General features: G+C 45.7%; 1 protein-coding gene across 1 annotated transcript in view; it reads left to right on the forward strand.

Moving 5' to 3' along the window:
* adgrv1 (adhesion G protein-coupled receptor V1) overlaps window positions 1–14,077 on the forward strand; it is a 180,652-nt gene that overhangs the window by 131,580 nt on the left and 34,995 nt on the right. Inside the window, exons 84-85 of the mRNA XM_071353942.1 lie at window positions 6,793–6,909; window positions 11,180–11,358. Coding sequence (XP_071210043.1) covers window positions 6,793–6,909; window positions 11,180–11,358 — 296 coding nt within the window. The remainder of the gene's footprint in view (window positions 1–6,792; window positions 6,910–11,179; window positions 11,359–14,077) is intronic.

Below are 14,077 nucleotides of genomic sequence, written 5' to 3' on the forward strand. Positions count from 1 at the left end.
CAAACGTTACAGCTGTTTTAGTAACCACGTCAACTAGATTCATTAAACTAACTTCCCACTGTTGAATGTACTGTCATAGGAATCAAATCAAATTTGATTTGTTACATACGCCGAATACAACAGGTGTAGACCTTACCGTGAAGTGCTTACTTACAAGCCCCTAACCAACAATGCAGTTTTAAGAAAAATAAGAGTTAAGAATGTATTTACTAAATGAACTAAAGTAAAAATATAAAAGAGTAAAAAATAAAATAACAATAATGAGGCTATATACAGGGGGTACCAGTACCGAGTCAATGTGCGGGGGTACAGGTTAGTAATGAGGCTATATACAGGGGGTACCAGTACCAAGTCAATGTGCGGGGGTACAGGTTAGTAATGAGGCTATATACAGGGGGTACCAGTACCGAGTCAATGTGCGGGGGTACAGGTTAGTCGAGATAATTGAGGTAATATGGACATGTAGGTAGGGGTCAAGTGACTATGCCTAGATAATGAACAGCGAGAAGCAGCAGCGTAAAGACGGAGGGAGGGTCAAGGCAAATAGTTTGGGTGGCGATTTGATTAGCAGTCTTATGACTTGGGGGTGGAAGCTGTTAAGCAGAGAGAACAGTCTATGACTAGGGTGGTTGGAGTCTTCGGCAATTTTTAGGGCCTTCCTCTGACACCTCCTGGTATGGAGGTCCTGGATGGACAAAAGAGAAAAAAGACAAAGGAAAACAGAAAGCAACAATGCAAAAAACAACAAAGACATCAAGGACAACAAAAATCATAATAGCAAGGCCAACTGAATATGTTTGAGTGCATGTATGGCACTACTTACCTGTGTATCCGTGTATGTGCACATGAGTTCATTTGAATGAGAGTGTGTGTATACACATGTGTACAAACACCTGCACGGCATCAGCCTCAGGCAAACCGGCATTAGCCGTAAAAACATTGCCCCTCGGTGTCATTCAAACATACTTTTTATTATGTTTTATTTTGACTTAATTTTTTTGACCGTCATTCTTTGACCGTCATTCTGTCCCCCGCCCACCAACTCCACTCCCACTTCTGTCCCCCGCCCACCGTCTCCAGTTCCACATCCCAACCCTCAGCTTCCCTCAGCCCCTCCCACCTATCTCTTCTGGCCACCCTCTTAGGATTTCTACGCACCATACATCTTTCAACTATGCTGTGATGTTTAACACACAATTTCAATCTATCTACTCGAATAGAATCCACAGATTGCGAGTTGAAGATAAATACTTTTACCACGAGTATTAGTTTATTATTCATTGACTGACCCGGTCAATGCATTATCAGCCATTCCTGAACCTGAGACCAGAAACAGGGTACCTGGGGGGAAATACAAAAATAAAAGGTGTATTGATTCTGTATCCTCGCCACAAAATCTGTCATCAGCAAAGGTAATGATCATGTTGGAGCCGTGCTTGGCCATGCAGTCATGGTTGAACAGGGAGTACAGGAGGGGTCTAAGCACGCAACCCCGTGTTGAGGATCAGCGTGGCAGATGTGTTGTTGCCTACCGTTACCACCTGGGGGCGGCCCGTCAGGAAGTCCAGGATCCAGTTGCAGAGGGAGGTGTTTAGTCCCAGTGTCCTTAGCTTAGTGATGAGCATTGAGGGCACTATGGTGATGAACGCTGAGCTGTAGTCAATGAACAGCATTCTCACCTAGGTGTTCCTTTTGTTCAGGTGGGAATGGGCAATGTGGAATGCAATAGAGATTGCGTCATCTGTGGATTTGTTGGTGCGGTATGCGATTTGGAGTGGGTCTAGGGTTTCTGGGATGATGGTGTTGATGTGAGCCATGACCAGCCTTTCAAAGCACTTCATGGCTACAGACGTGAGTTCTACAGATCGGTAGTAATTTAGGCTGGTTGCCTTGGTGTTCTTGGGCACAGGGACTATGGTGGTCTGCTTGAAACATGTAGACTCGGTCAGGGACAGGTTGAAAATGTCAGTGAAGACACTTGCCAGTTGGTCAGCGTATGCTCTGAGTACACGTCCTGGTAATCCATCTGGCCCTGCAGCCTTGTGAATATTGACCTGTTTAAAGGTCTTACACACACGGAGAGCATTATCACACAGTCGTCCGGAACAGCTGGTGCTCTCATGAATGCTTCAGTGTTGCTTCCCTCAAAGCCGCATAGAAGTTATTTAGCTAGTCTGGTAGGCTCGTGTCACTGGGCAGCTCGTGGCTGGGCTTCCCTTTGTAGTCCGTAATGGCCGGTGTAGTAGCATTCAATCTTAGTACCTGTATTGATGCTTTGCCTGTTTGATGGTTCGATGGAGGGCATAGCGGGATTTCTTATAAGCATCCGGGTAGAGTCCCGCTCCTTGAAAGCGACAGCTCTACCCTTTAGCTCAGTGCGGATGTTGCCTGTAATCCATGGCTTCTGGTTGGGGTATGTACGGTCACTGTGGGGACGACGTCATCGATGCACTTATTGATGAAGCCGGTGACTGATGCAGTATACTCTTCGGATGAATCCCGTAACATATTCCAGTCTCTGCTAGCAAAACAATCCTGTAGCTTAGGATCTGCGTCATCCGACCACTTCCGTATTGAGCGAGTCACTGGTACATCCTGCTTTAGTTTTTGCTTGTAAGCAGGAATCAGGAGGATAGAGTAATCTCTGTTCTGATATCCAGAAACTCTTTTCGGTCATAAGAGACGATGGCGGAAACATTATGTACAAAATAAGTTACAAACAACGCAAAAAAAAACACACAAAATAGCACAATTGGTTAGGAGCCCATAAAACGGCAGCCATCTCCTCCGATGCCGTCATATGTGTATGAACCTTCAGAAGTGTCAAATTATAGCACTGAGTGAGCACATTCTTAGCATCAGACAATGACGTTTGACACAAATCCGTTACTTTAACTACTTTCCCAACAACTTATACACAAACTTAGAGGGTATGACATCTTGATCTACTGTTCTATTCAAATATCATGCCATATACAACACTGTGTGTTTACACCAGCATAGGGTACATTGATGAGTTAGCTGCAGAATGATGTTGTGATGACGAGGATGATGGGGGCACCTAGAGAGTTGTAAGACAGATGACGAAGCATCATTCTGCAGGTGTGCTTGGTGCAGCTGTATGTGCTGTAGCTTTCCTATCCATCACTCCTGGCAGTCTGGCAGGTGTGCAGGCGCTGTCTCCCCCTGCTCTTTTTCCATCTTCTTCTCTCTGTCTCTTGCTCATTCCCTTTCTTGGCTTCATCTGTATAAAGGCAGAGTTAGGAGACTCGATGTCCTCCTTCTCTCTCCCTCCTCACCCTCCCTCGCTCCTTCCATCCCTCCTTCCCTGGCCTTTAGCACTGGTACCGGGCCAGGTGGCAGCCACAGTTACATAAGCAGAGATGGTGCTGTGGTTGGCAGGGGCACAAGGCTCTGTCCCATGGGTTAATTAAGCTCTGCCGTTAGAGAGCTGCAGTATTTTCAGCTGTCGTCAAGGCTTTTCTGAATTCCCCCCAATCGCTAATTAAATTAGGTCCCTACCATATACACACACACACACACACACACACACACACACACAGATATACACTGAGTATACAAAACATTAAGGACACTTACTCTTTCCATGACATTGACTGACCAGGTGAATCCAGGTGAAAGCTATGATCTCTTATTGATGTCACTCGTTAAATCCTTTTCAATCAGCGTAGATGAAGGGGAGGAGACAGGTTAACCTTTCTGAACCACCCATCCCGGATCCGGGATAATTGTCATCAGCAACGCTGAATAGCATAGCATAGCATAGCGCCACAGTCAAATAATATTACTAGAAAATATTATATTTATGAAATCACAAGAAAAATGAAATTATGCTTTACAGCGAAAGCAATACAAGCGTTTGTGTAAGTTTATCGATCGCTCGACAAAACATTAAGTACACTTAGCATCAGGTAACTTGGTCACGAAAATCAGAAAAGCAATCAAATTAATCGTTTACCTTTGATGATCTTCGGATGTTTTCACTCACGAGACTCCCAGTTAGACAACAAATGTTCCTTTTGTTCCATAAAGATATTTTTATATCCAAATACCTCCGTTCGTTTCGCGCGTTATGCTGAGAAATCCACAGGAAAAAGCGTTCACGACAACGCAGACAAAAATTCCAGATAATATCCATAATGTCCACAGAAACATGTCAAACTTTTTTTATAATCAATCCACAGGTTGTTTTTCAAATATCTATTCGATAATATATCAACCGGGAGTGTTGGTTTTTCACTAGGACCGGGAGTAACAATGGCTGCCTTTCTCTGTTGCGCACAACTCACTCTGAGAGCCCCCACCTATCCACTTACGCAATGTGGTCGTTCTCGCTCATTTTTCAAAATAAAAGCCTGAAACTATGTCTAAAGGCTGTTGACACCTTAGGGAAGCCATAGACAAAATCTGGTTGATATCCCTTTAAATGGGTAATAGGGATGCATAAGAACAGAGAGGTTTCAAAAACAGAGGCACTTCCTGATTGGATCTTCCTCAGGTTTTAGCCTGCAATATCGGTTCTGTTAAACTCACAGACAAAATGTTGACAGTTTTGGAAACTTTAGAGTGTTTTCTATCCTAATCTGACAATTATATGCATATTCTAGTTTCGGGGGCTGAGAAATAGGCAGTTTAAAATGGGTACGTTTTTTAGCCAAAAACGAAAATACTGCCCCCTAGCCTTTTAAAGAAGGATGTTTAAGCCTTGAGAAAATTCAGACATGGTATGTGTGCCATGCAGAGGGTGAATGGGCAAGACACAAGATTTAAGTGCCTTTGAACGGGGTATGATAGTAGGAGCCAGGTTCACTGGTTTGTGTAAAGAACTGCAACGCTGCTGGGTTTGTCACGCTCAACTGTTTCTCGTGTGTATCAAGAATGGTCCACCACCCAAAGGACATCCAGCCAACTTGACACAACTGTGGGAAGCATTGGAGTCGACATAGGCCAGCATCCCTGTGGAACGCTTTCAACACCTTGTAGAGTCCATGCCCGGACGAATTGAGGCTGTTCTGAGGGCAAAATGGGCGGGTACAACTCAATATTAGGAAAGTGTCCTTAATGTTTTGTACAGTCAGTGTATATACACACATTCACACACATACAGTGTGGACTGCAGTGCCTTTCGGTAGGACACACACACAGGTTCCTGGACGGGTACCCAGGAAGTATTTGTCACTTGTTGTTGTTATTTATTTTGGTCCTGCCTGCCTTTGCGCATTGTGATGTAACAGGTCTGCAGGAAGGAGGAGGGATAGGACTGGTGCAACTCGGGGTGTCATAAACAAAAATGCACACCCTTTCCCCTCCCCTTGTACTGTAAAAAAAATATTGCACACCCTCCCCCCTCATGGAAGGAACTCAAAATAATGTTTACGACCACAAACACAAATAATTGTAGCGACTCTGTGTTCATAAACGTGGATATCGACTTTGCCACTGGAGCATGCTTTTTTGGCACAGTCGATGCCACGCAGGGCTACGGGCCAGGAGGTTGAGGGTTCGCCGACCACCACGGACGAGCTTACTCTCCCGACATGTTTCATTACACTACGATCAGAGCTGGTTGCAGACAATGTTGATGCTATCTTTATATCAACAGGTTTCTGTGCCGGTGCACAGCACAACCAATAGGCAAAGCATACCGACTTCGGGCGCTAGAGGAGGAAGCAGAGTGGAGTGCGCATTAAGCTTTCCGTGATAACTGGACCAGCTAGGAGCATATGTGGCCACATTATTATAGGACGACTTGGGAGAATGATCTGATCCGCAACAGATCTTAGTATCAGAACAAAATACAGCCTGAAAGGCCTGTTGCTGTGCCTTTCTACACCTTATAAACTGACTAGAGTAGATCCACAACTGATTCAAATCGCAGGGCTTTTTGCGCCGAGTATCATTTTTATTGCTCACTTGGAAACATGAATGCAATTATTCATTGCATTGTAGTGTTGTAGGCTAGTCTAGGTAGGATACATCTATTGTCCCTAAACAATATCAATAGGGGAGCTTTCTGAGCTGTGGTGTCTGGCTTCACAGTTTTATTTATGCGCAATGACGCACCTTGATGCAGCTTTTAATGATTTTATGTGTGGTATGATTGCTACTTAGCTTATTGCAGATGCTGACATACGATCCACCCACCACTATTGTCACTATGAATGGTGAATAGAGGGCAGGAAAGAAAGTTAGACTGGTCGACTATATTTACCTGTGGTATAGTTAGTGCACGGAAAAGCGTAGTGCATAAGGGAAGTACCAAAACACCTTGATATAGGGTTGGCGCATGCAAGCAAATGAGGACATGTGGCTAGGATGGAATAAATGATATAGTAAAACCTGCAAAATGGAGAATGTAAACCAGGGGAAAAATTCACTTCAATAAAAAACACACAACTCTCCCCAAACCCCCAAAAAGTTAGAAAACTCTCCCTTATTTTGGACCACCCCACCCACCCCAGTAAATGTCGAACTGTTCCTAATACTAGCTGGCTGAGCTCAGACCGCGGAGGGAAATTGTAAATGGGAATGTGTAAGTGTTTTTGTGCCAATGTTATTTTGCATGAACTGTATTAGTGTGTGTGAGATTGAGGGGGCTGGATGTTGTGTAGTAAAGAGCATAGTGTACAGGCAAATGTTATGCATTATTCGTTTTGGTGTGTGTTTGTTTGTGTGCATTAGTGTATTTCAGCTGACTCCCCTCTCTGTGTCTCTCTCTCTCTCTCTGTGTCCCTCTATATCGCTCTGTCTCTCTCTCTCTGTGTGTTGTAGATCTGTTTCCTGGTGTCGGCGTTCCGTGGTCGTGTCTTCTCCGAGGACAGCTGTGCTGTTCTGGGCCTCTCCTCCCACTACTTCCACCTCAGCCAGTTCAGCTGGATGCTTATCCAGGTAAGGCCTGCTGCTGACCCCTGGGCCTGTATGTGTCAAGCTTCTTCGAGTCAGAGTGCTGATCTAGGATCAGGTCCCACTTGTACATTGAGTCGTGTTCATTCTGATCTATATAAAAGGCAAAACTGATACTAAATCAGCACTCCTTTTCTAAAACATTTCGTACATACTCGAACCCTAAACTAACCAGGACAATATTGGTCTCATTACATTTCCAAATATGCTCCATCTGTGAGTCCAATCATAGTCATATGAATACAAAAGCGCATTAAGTGATGCTATGTTTCCGTTATTTTCTTTATTTTCTTGTTTGATACACTACATATTAGATTATTTTTTGTTCCACTGAAGGCCTGAGTCCTATAGTCAAGGTTCGCCACTGAGGTCATGTATGTATTTTCAAAACCCACTTTAGAATTTCTATTGAATGATCAGCCTCATTTAAGGTCAGATGCAACCAGTTGACAGGTGGGTTGTCTAAAGAAGTGTAGACCTGAACAATGGCACAGAGCAGGCACTGAAAGACTGGCATACTGTTCTCCGGGCCATCTGTACACCTGCGCCAACCTGTTGAAAGCTGTTCTGATAGTCCTATGCTGCCTTGGCACACACGTTGGCACGCAAGGCCCACGTATGCCCATTTCCGCTTGTGTGGACAATGAGGGTCATTCAGTCAGGGTGCTCTCCCTCTCTCTCTCTCTCTCTCTCGTGCGATAGTCGGCGTTGAGTGGCAGCATTTCTGTCATCAAAGACCAATTGTGGACGCTAGAATTGATATACTGCACCTCTAATGCTCATATCCTTTGCGCTGCCATTTGTTATTTGTCAACTCTTCCTGAATTTAATTGCGGGGCACTTCTTGAAATGATAAGTCAACGGATCAGATTTGAGGCTTTGAAAGGGAAATTGGTTTGTTTCTTTCCATAGATAGTTTGATTTCATTAATACAATTACAGTTCTACCATGTCAAATAGGATTTTTGTGACTCTCTCACTTGGCAGAAATAGATGTCCATTCTTTCCTTTGTTCTTTACCTGACACGTGCGTTTTTATGTCATGTGTGGCAGAATCCCAGGTTAGCGTTTATTTTGTGTATTTGTGCTGGTACTTGTGTGATAAGATTGGGGTTCCAAGTTCTCTTACCCCCCCCCCCCCCAACCCCCACATTAACACACCTCCTTCTGACCCTCTTCCATTCTCACGTAACTGCTTCGAAACACACACACACACACACACACACACACACACACACACACACACACACACACACACACACACACACACACACACTCAGCTCTAAAAACGATCACATGTAGTCTTCAAATGGTTCATATTTGATATTTAAGCTTAAATTAATCCCAGAGATGGTGTATAGATGACCTGTGACCTATTTGCAGGGACAGGAATGCTGTGAGCATGGCCTAGTTAATTACACATGGTCAACACAAGCTGATATACCATACCTCGGAGTCTTACCCCAAATGAACTGCACCCCCTGCTTGCAATAACAGGCTGTTATCTTCACCTGCTACGCTCCACCTCTGTTCTCTGTGACGCGGAGGAAAGCTTTAGTTGTTTATGTACTGGGTGTAATCTGTCTCGGCACCTAAGTCATTTTTCTGAAAAATAAAAGATTAGTGCATTTAATTAGCTAATGGAGTTTAGCTTTGGAGTCTGACAGGGACATACAGTAGTCGCCGTGCGGTACGCGTAACTGCATTATTTATGTTTCTTAAGCCTGATTGAAATACTTTCCAGATGACCTGGGAGATGTTTGAATGAATAAAGTTTGACTCTGAGATTTCTTCGTAAGTCAATAGGAAACAGTGCAGTTTGGACTGGCTCGCAGCTAAATGTTTGCAGAACGCTGGCAGCCTGGCGTGATGGAAACACGCGGTATTAGTTGACCTGATTTGGTGGTGGAAAAGGTCAACTGCAATACACACTGGAAAGTGTTCACACAGCCGTAGGAAGACACTGAGTTGGTGTGTGATGGTGCCGTTACGTTTTTTTCCCCTTTCAACTCTCTGACCTGGAGTCAGTCAGTCAAATTGACAAAGTAACATATTTCTCTCTCTCCGTCTCTCTCTCTCTCTCTCTCTGTCATGTCTTTTTTTGCATCTCTTTCCCTTTAAAACCACCAAGATTGGTTTCACTTCTCTCTTTCTGCGGTAGTAGCTCATGAGAATATCGCTGACATCCCTGGCTTCATCGACATCCCTACTCTCTTCCCTTTACTCCATAATATTGATCGGTTGGGGTATCCACCCACTACCCTCCCTCTCCTTGAGTCGTCAGGTATCAGTTTTTTGCTAAGTGGCGTACGCGCGGACGCCAGCCAGGGGGAGGCTTTCACAGACCATCCATGTTGCACTAAATCAGCATTAAAGGTTCAAAGCAGCCATTTTTATCTCAATATCAAATCATTTCTGGGTAACATTTAAGTACCTTACTTACAAGAAACAAAAAATAGCTTCTTAGCAAAAGCAATTTCTCAAGCAAGAATTTTGCCCGGACAGTCTGGGAGTAGGGAGGGGAAAACTGGGGAGGGGAAAACTGAAAACGAACTCTTATTGGCAGAGAGGTTTGGAACTCTCTCTCTTATTGGTCTATTAACTAATTCACCTACTGATGTCACCAGGCAGGCCAAAACGTCATCCTACCAAAACAAGCTGAAATTTCAGGCGGTCTTTTCAAACAGCTTACACTAAAAGGGGATTATCATCATTTTCAAAATGTCACAATATTACTCCAACCTCATAGTGTGGAAATATATATAAAACACAGGAAAATTACATTTTGGATTGCAATGGCCCAGTTGAGCGGTGCAATGGGGGAATACAGGCTGGCCCAGAGCCAAAACATAACAGTGCCTAATTGAATCAGCCAGTCTACGAGGCCCGGCTAGGACTGTCTTACCATAGGGCTCCACAACATTATGTAACGGCAAGGCAATACTTGCCAAAGCCTCTTCGGCCTATCCAGAGCCAGGGATAGTGGTGAAGGAAACAGCACAAACCCAACTCCTAATTTGTTTATTCACACACCCAGCTATCACTGATCAAATCAAATCAACGTTTATTTGTCACGTGCGCTGAATACAACAGGTGTAGTAGACCTTACAGTGAAATGCTTACTTATAGGCTCTAACCAATAGTGCAAAAAAGGTATTAGGTGAACAATAGGTAGGTAAAGAAATAAAACAACAGTAAAAAGACAGGCTATATACAGTAGCGAGGCTATAAAAGTAGTGAGGCTACATACAGACACCGGTTAGTCAGGCTGATTGAGGTAGTATGTACATGTAGATATGGTTAAAGTGACTATGCATATATGATGAACAGAGAGTATCAGTAGCGTAAAAGAAGGGTTGGCGAGTGGTGGGTGGGACACAATGCCGATAGCCCGGTTAGCCACTGTGCGGGAGCACTGGTTGGTCGGCCCAATTGAGGAAGTATGTACATGGAGCTCAATCAAAGTGTCACTCCATTAGCAGTTCAATATGATGCATTACACAACAGTTTCTCTCTCCCTCTCTCTCGTGCTCTTTCTCTCTTACTCTCGTGCTCTCTGCTGCTGCTGATGATGCAACACTCGGAGTAGGAGACTGATCATGGAAGCAGAGAGTTTTGTGTGACTTGCATTTGACCCCACACCCACCCATTCACCGATAACTGTTCAGCTCATGAATGTAATGGAATCAAATGTGCAATGTTCTGTTCTCCTTTTATTATGCGATCCTTTCTTGTACAGAAAAAGATGAGGACCTGGCTGGGGATAGGCCTTTTACGGGTATTATCACAATCTAGAGTTATGGAGTGTATTTAGTGTAATCCTCTCTAGGACAAGGTGTACAGCATCTAATACCGAGGGAGATCATCCAAGTCTGCTACTCCGCTAGATTACAAAGCAAACAGTAGTGAGCCATGTGGTTCCTGAACAATCCTTTGGCTCTTCGGCTGGAGTTTCTTCCTCCCTTCTGGCTGATAACCCCTCACTAACCCCCTTTTGCTCTCTATCCTCCTCGAATCCCCTCTCCTCCCCACTCCACTTCTCCCAAACCTTCCCCTCCCCCCTACTCCTCTTCCTCTCATCACCCTCTCCACCTCCCCTCCCCCCCCCCCCCCCCTCTCCTCTTTCCCACTCCTCCCTTTCTCCCCTCCCTTCCCCTCCACCTCCCCTCCCCCTGCCCCCCCCCCCTCTCCTCTTTCCCACTCCTCCCTTTCTCCCCTCCCTTCCCCTCCACCTCCCCTTCCCTCCACTCTCCCAGGCAGTGAACTTTTGGCAGGTGTTGGTGATGAACGACGAGCACACGGAGCGGCGTTACCTGGTCTACTTACTGCTGGGCTGGGGACTTCCTGCTCTGGTCATTATCATCCTGGTCATCGTGCTGCTGGGGGGCTTCGGCTGGACCATACACAGTGTTTACGGCCTGGTGCACGGGGATGTGTGAGTGAAGGAAACACACACATCAAGTACAGGAGCACAAAGGAGTACACACACACACCAGAGCAAACACACTTGGTGAGAGTGAATAGGAAAATACTCACATGCTTACTTTGTACAACACAAACACAAATATGCTTACGCATTCATACACGAACAAACACACACACACACACACACGCTTATTCATAGTCAGATGAGGGATGTGTGAGTAGCACATCTATTATACACCTATGCGTGCCCAGTTGCAACAACATGAGTTGCAGACGCTGTACTTTGTGGACATGGTCCGAGGTCCAGTCCAGTCCAGGTGTGTCCAACTTACTTTTAAGGCTATGGTCAACACCCAGGTCTATGGTTAGAACAAGCTAGTGTCGTCAGCAGGTTCAGAGGTGGATCTACTGAATGGATCATAAAATGAACGATTCTCTCTTTACATTGGAGGTGGAGGGAGGCTGTCCCTCCGCTAGTTTCCGAGGTGGAGAGGTAAGGCTTTAAATAACCCACACAGTACTATTTATACACCTCCAGGAGCTGTGCTGGTGAGGTCATCCTCTCAAACTGCACACACAGGTCCTTACACAGACTTACCCTCCCTAAGATTCTGTCTGTGTGTGTGTCTTAGCATGAAGGGAGGTTTCTTGCGATTAAAATTAGCCTGTGGTCATGGGTAGGTGTGTCTCTTTTCGTGTTTTTGTGAGTGAGGTAGACAGAGGTCTATTTAGTCTTCTGGGCGGTAGCCCCTATTTCATCAGGGCCTGAAGAGTCACCCATCACACGGTCAACACAGGACCTCACCTAGCTGGGTTCCTCTCTGTTCAGGTGGACATTGGTTTCACCCACAAACACTGGCGTCAGTAGAGGGACGTTCTTCTCTCTCACACACATACGTGATGTATTATGTTGACGCAGTGTTTACGCTCTAGTCTTATCAGCTCCCATCGCACCATAAATAGGTCAAATGGAAGTATCTCAATATGCCAAGACGAAGCGTATTTCTTGTGTTCATATTGGTCATATTGGTGAGTGCATGAGCTCTCGTGACAGAAATGTGAGACTTGACATTTTAAGACCTCTCCTCTCACGTTAGCCAGGCAACACAGCCACATGGCTACTCGCTTTGTCGGATAGATGTTTGCTCTCCCAGGGAGCCTCTTCTTTCATGCGACAGAGCTAATTATTGGCGAAGCTCTGTTGTCTCAAGCTGGAGTGGCGGCATTAGAATGCCTCTTGACTGACCAGAGGCTTGAACGGTAATCCCACAGCAAACAGTCTGGGTCTGTCTGTTTGTCTGTCTGTCTGTCACTCGAGAGGCAGGCAGGCATGGTGGGATTGTGGGTAGGTCTGAAGTCTGCCCTCTCTCACTGCCCTCCTTGTCTTCTATTGGTCTGCTGGGCTGTGGTCCGATGGTGGGGTTGAGTGGTGGGGGTGGTGGTGGGTGTTACCCTCTGTTTGGCAAGGAGGGGCAGAACATTGACCCTGAGTCAACAGAGGATGAGGAGGAAGGAATGAGAGAGGAGGAGCTTTTTTGGAAGTGTTGGAATGAAAAGATAGACATAGTTCTATATTATTATTACAGTATAATTCTTATGTATGTGATTTGTAGGTGAAGGTACAAGATGTTAAAAAGGGGAAATTATATAATAAATATAATAATAATATAGAACTTTGTGTATATTATTATATAACATAAATTATATATTCAGAGAGGTAAATAGAGGGAGGGAGAGAATAAGTGTTTTGGCCAGATGGTGAAGTGTGGATTGTGTAAGAGCAGTGCAGGGGGTGAAGTGTGGAGGGTCTAAGAGCAGTGCAGGGGGTGAAGTGTGGAGGGTCTAAGAGCAGTGCAGGGGGTGAAGTGTGGATTGTGTAAGAGCAGTGCAGGGGGTGAAGTGTGGAGGGTCTAAGAGCAGTCCAGGGGGTGAAGTGTGGATTGTGTAAGAGCAGTGCAGGGGGTGAAGTGTGGAGGGATTAAGAGCAGTGCAGGGGGTGAAGTGTGAAGGGTCTAAGAGCAGTCCAGGGGGTGAAGTGTGGAGGGTCTAAGAGCAGTGCAGGGGGTGAAGTGTGGATTGTGTAAGAGCAGTGCAGGGGGTGAAGTGTGGATTGTGTAAGAGCAGTGCAGGGGGTGAAGTGTGGATTGTGTAAGAGCAGTGCAGGGGGTGAAGTGTGGAGGGTCTAAGAGCAGTGCAGGGGTTGAAGTGTGGAGGGTCTAAGAGCAGTGCAGGGGGTGAAGTGTGGAGGGTCTAAGAGCAGTGCAGGGGGTGAAGTGTGGAGGGTCTAAGAGCAGTGCAGGGGGTGAAGTGTGAAGGGTCTAAGAGCAGTCCAGGGGGTGAAGTGTGGAGGGTCTAAGAGCAGTGCAGGGGGTGAAGTGTGGATTGTGTAAGAGCAGTGCAGGGGGTGAAGTGTGGATTGTGTAAGAGCAGTGCAGGGGGTGAAGTGTGGATTGTGTAAGAGCAGTGCAGGGGGTGAAGTGTGGAGGGTCTAAGAGCAGTGCAGGGGTTGAAGTGTGGAGGGTCTAAGAGCAGTGCAGGGGGTGAAGTGTGGAGGGTCTAAGAGCAGTGTATGGGGTGAAGTGTGGAGGGTCTAAGAGCAGTGCAGGGGTTGAAGTGTGGAGGGTCTAAGAGCAGTGCAGGGGGTGAAGTGTGGAGGGTCTAAGAGCAGTGCAGGGGGTGAAGTGTGGAGGGTCTAAGAGCAGTGCAGGGGTTGAAGTGTGGAGGGTCTA

Source organism: Salvelinus alpinus, chromosome 19, assembly GCF_045679555.1.
Source record: "Salvelinus alpinus chromosome 19, SLU_Salpinus.1, whole genome shotgun sequence".
In the NCBI taxonomy this organism is placed as follows: domain Eukaryota; kingdom Metazoa; phylum Chordata; class Actinopteri; order Salmoniformes; family Salmonidae; genus Salvelinus; species Salvelinus alpinus.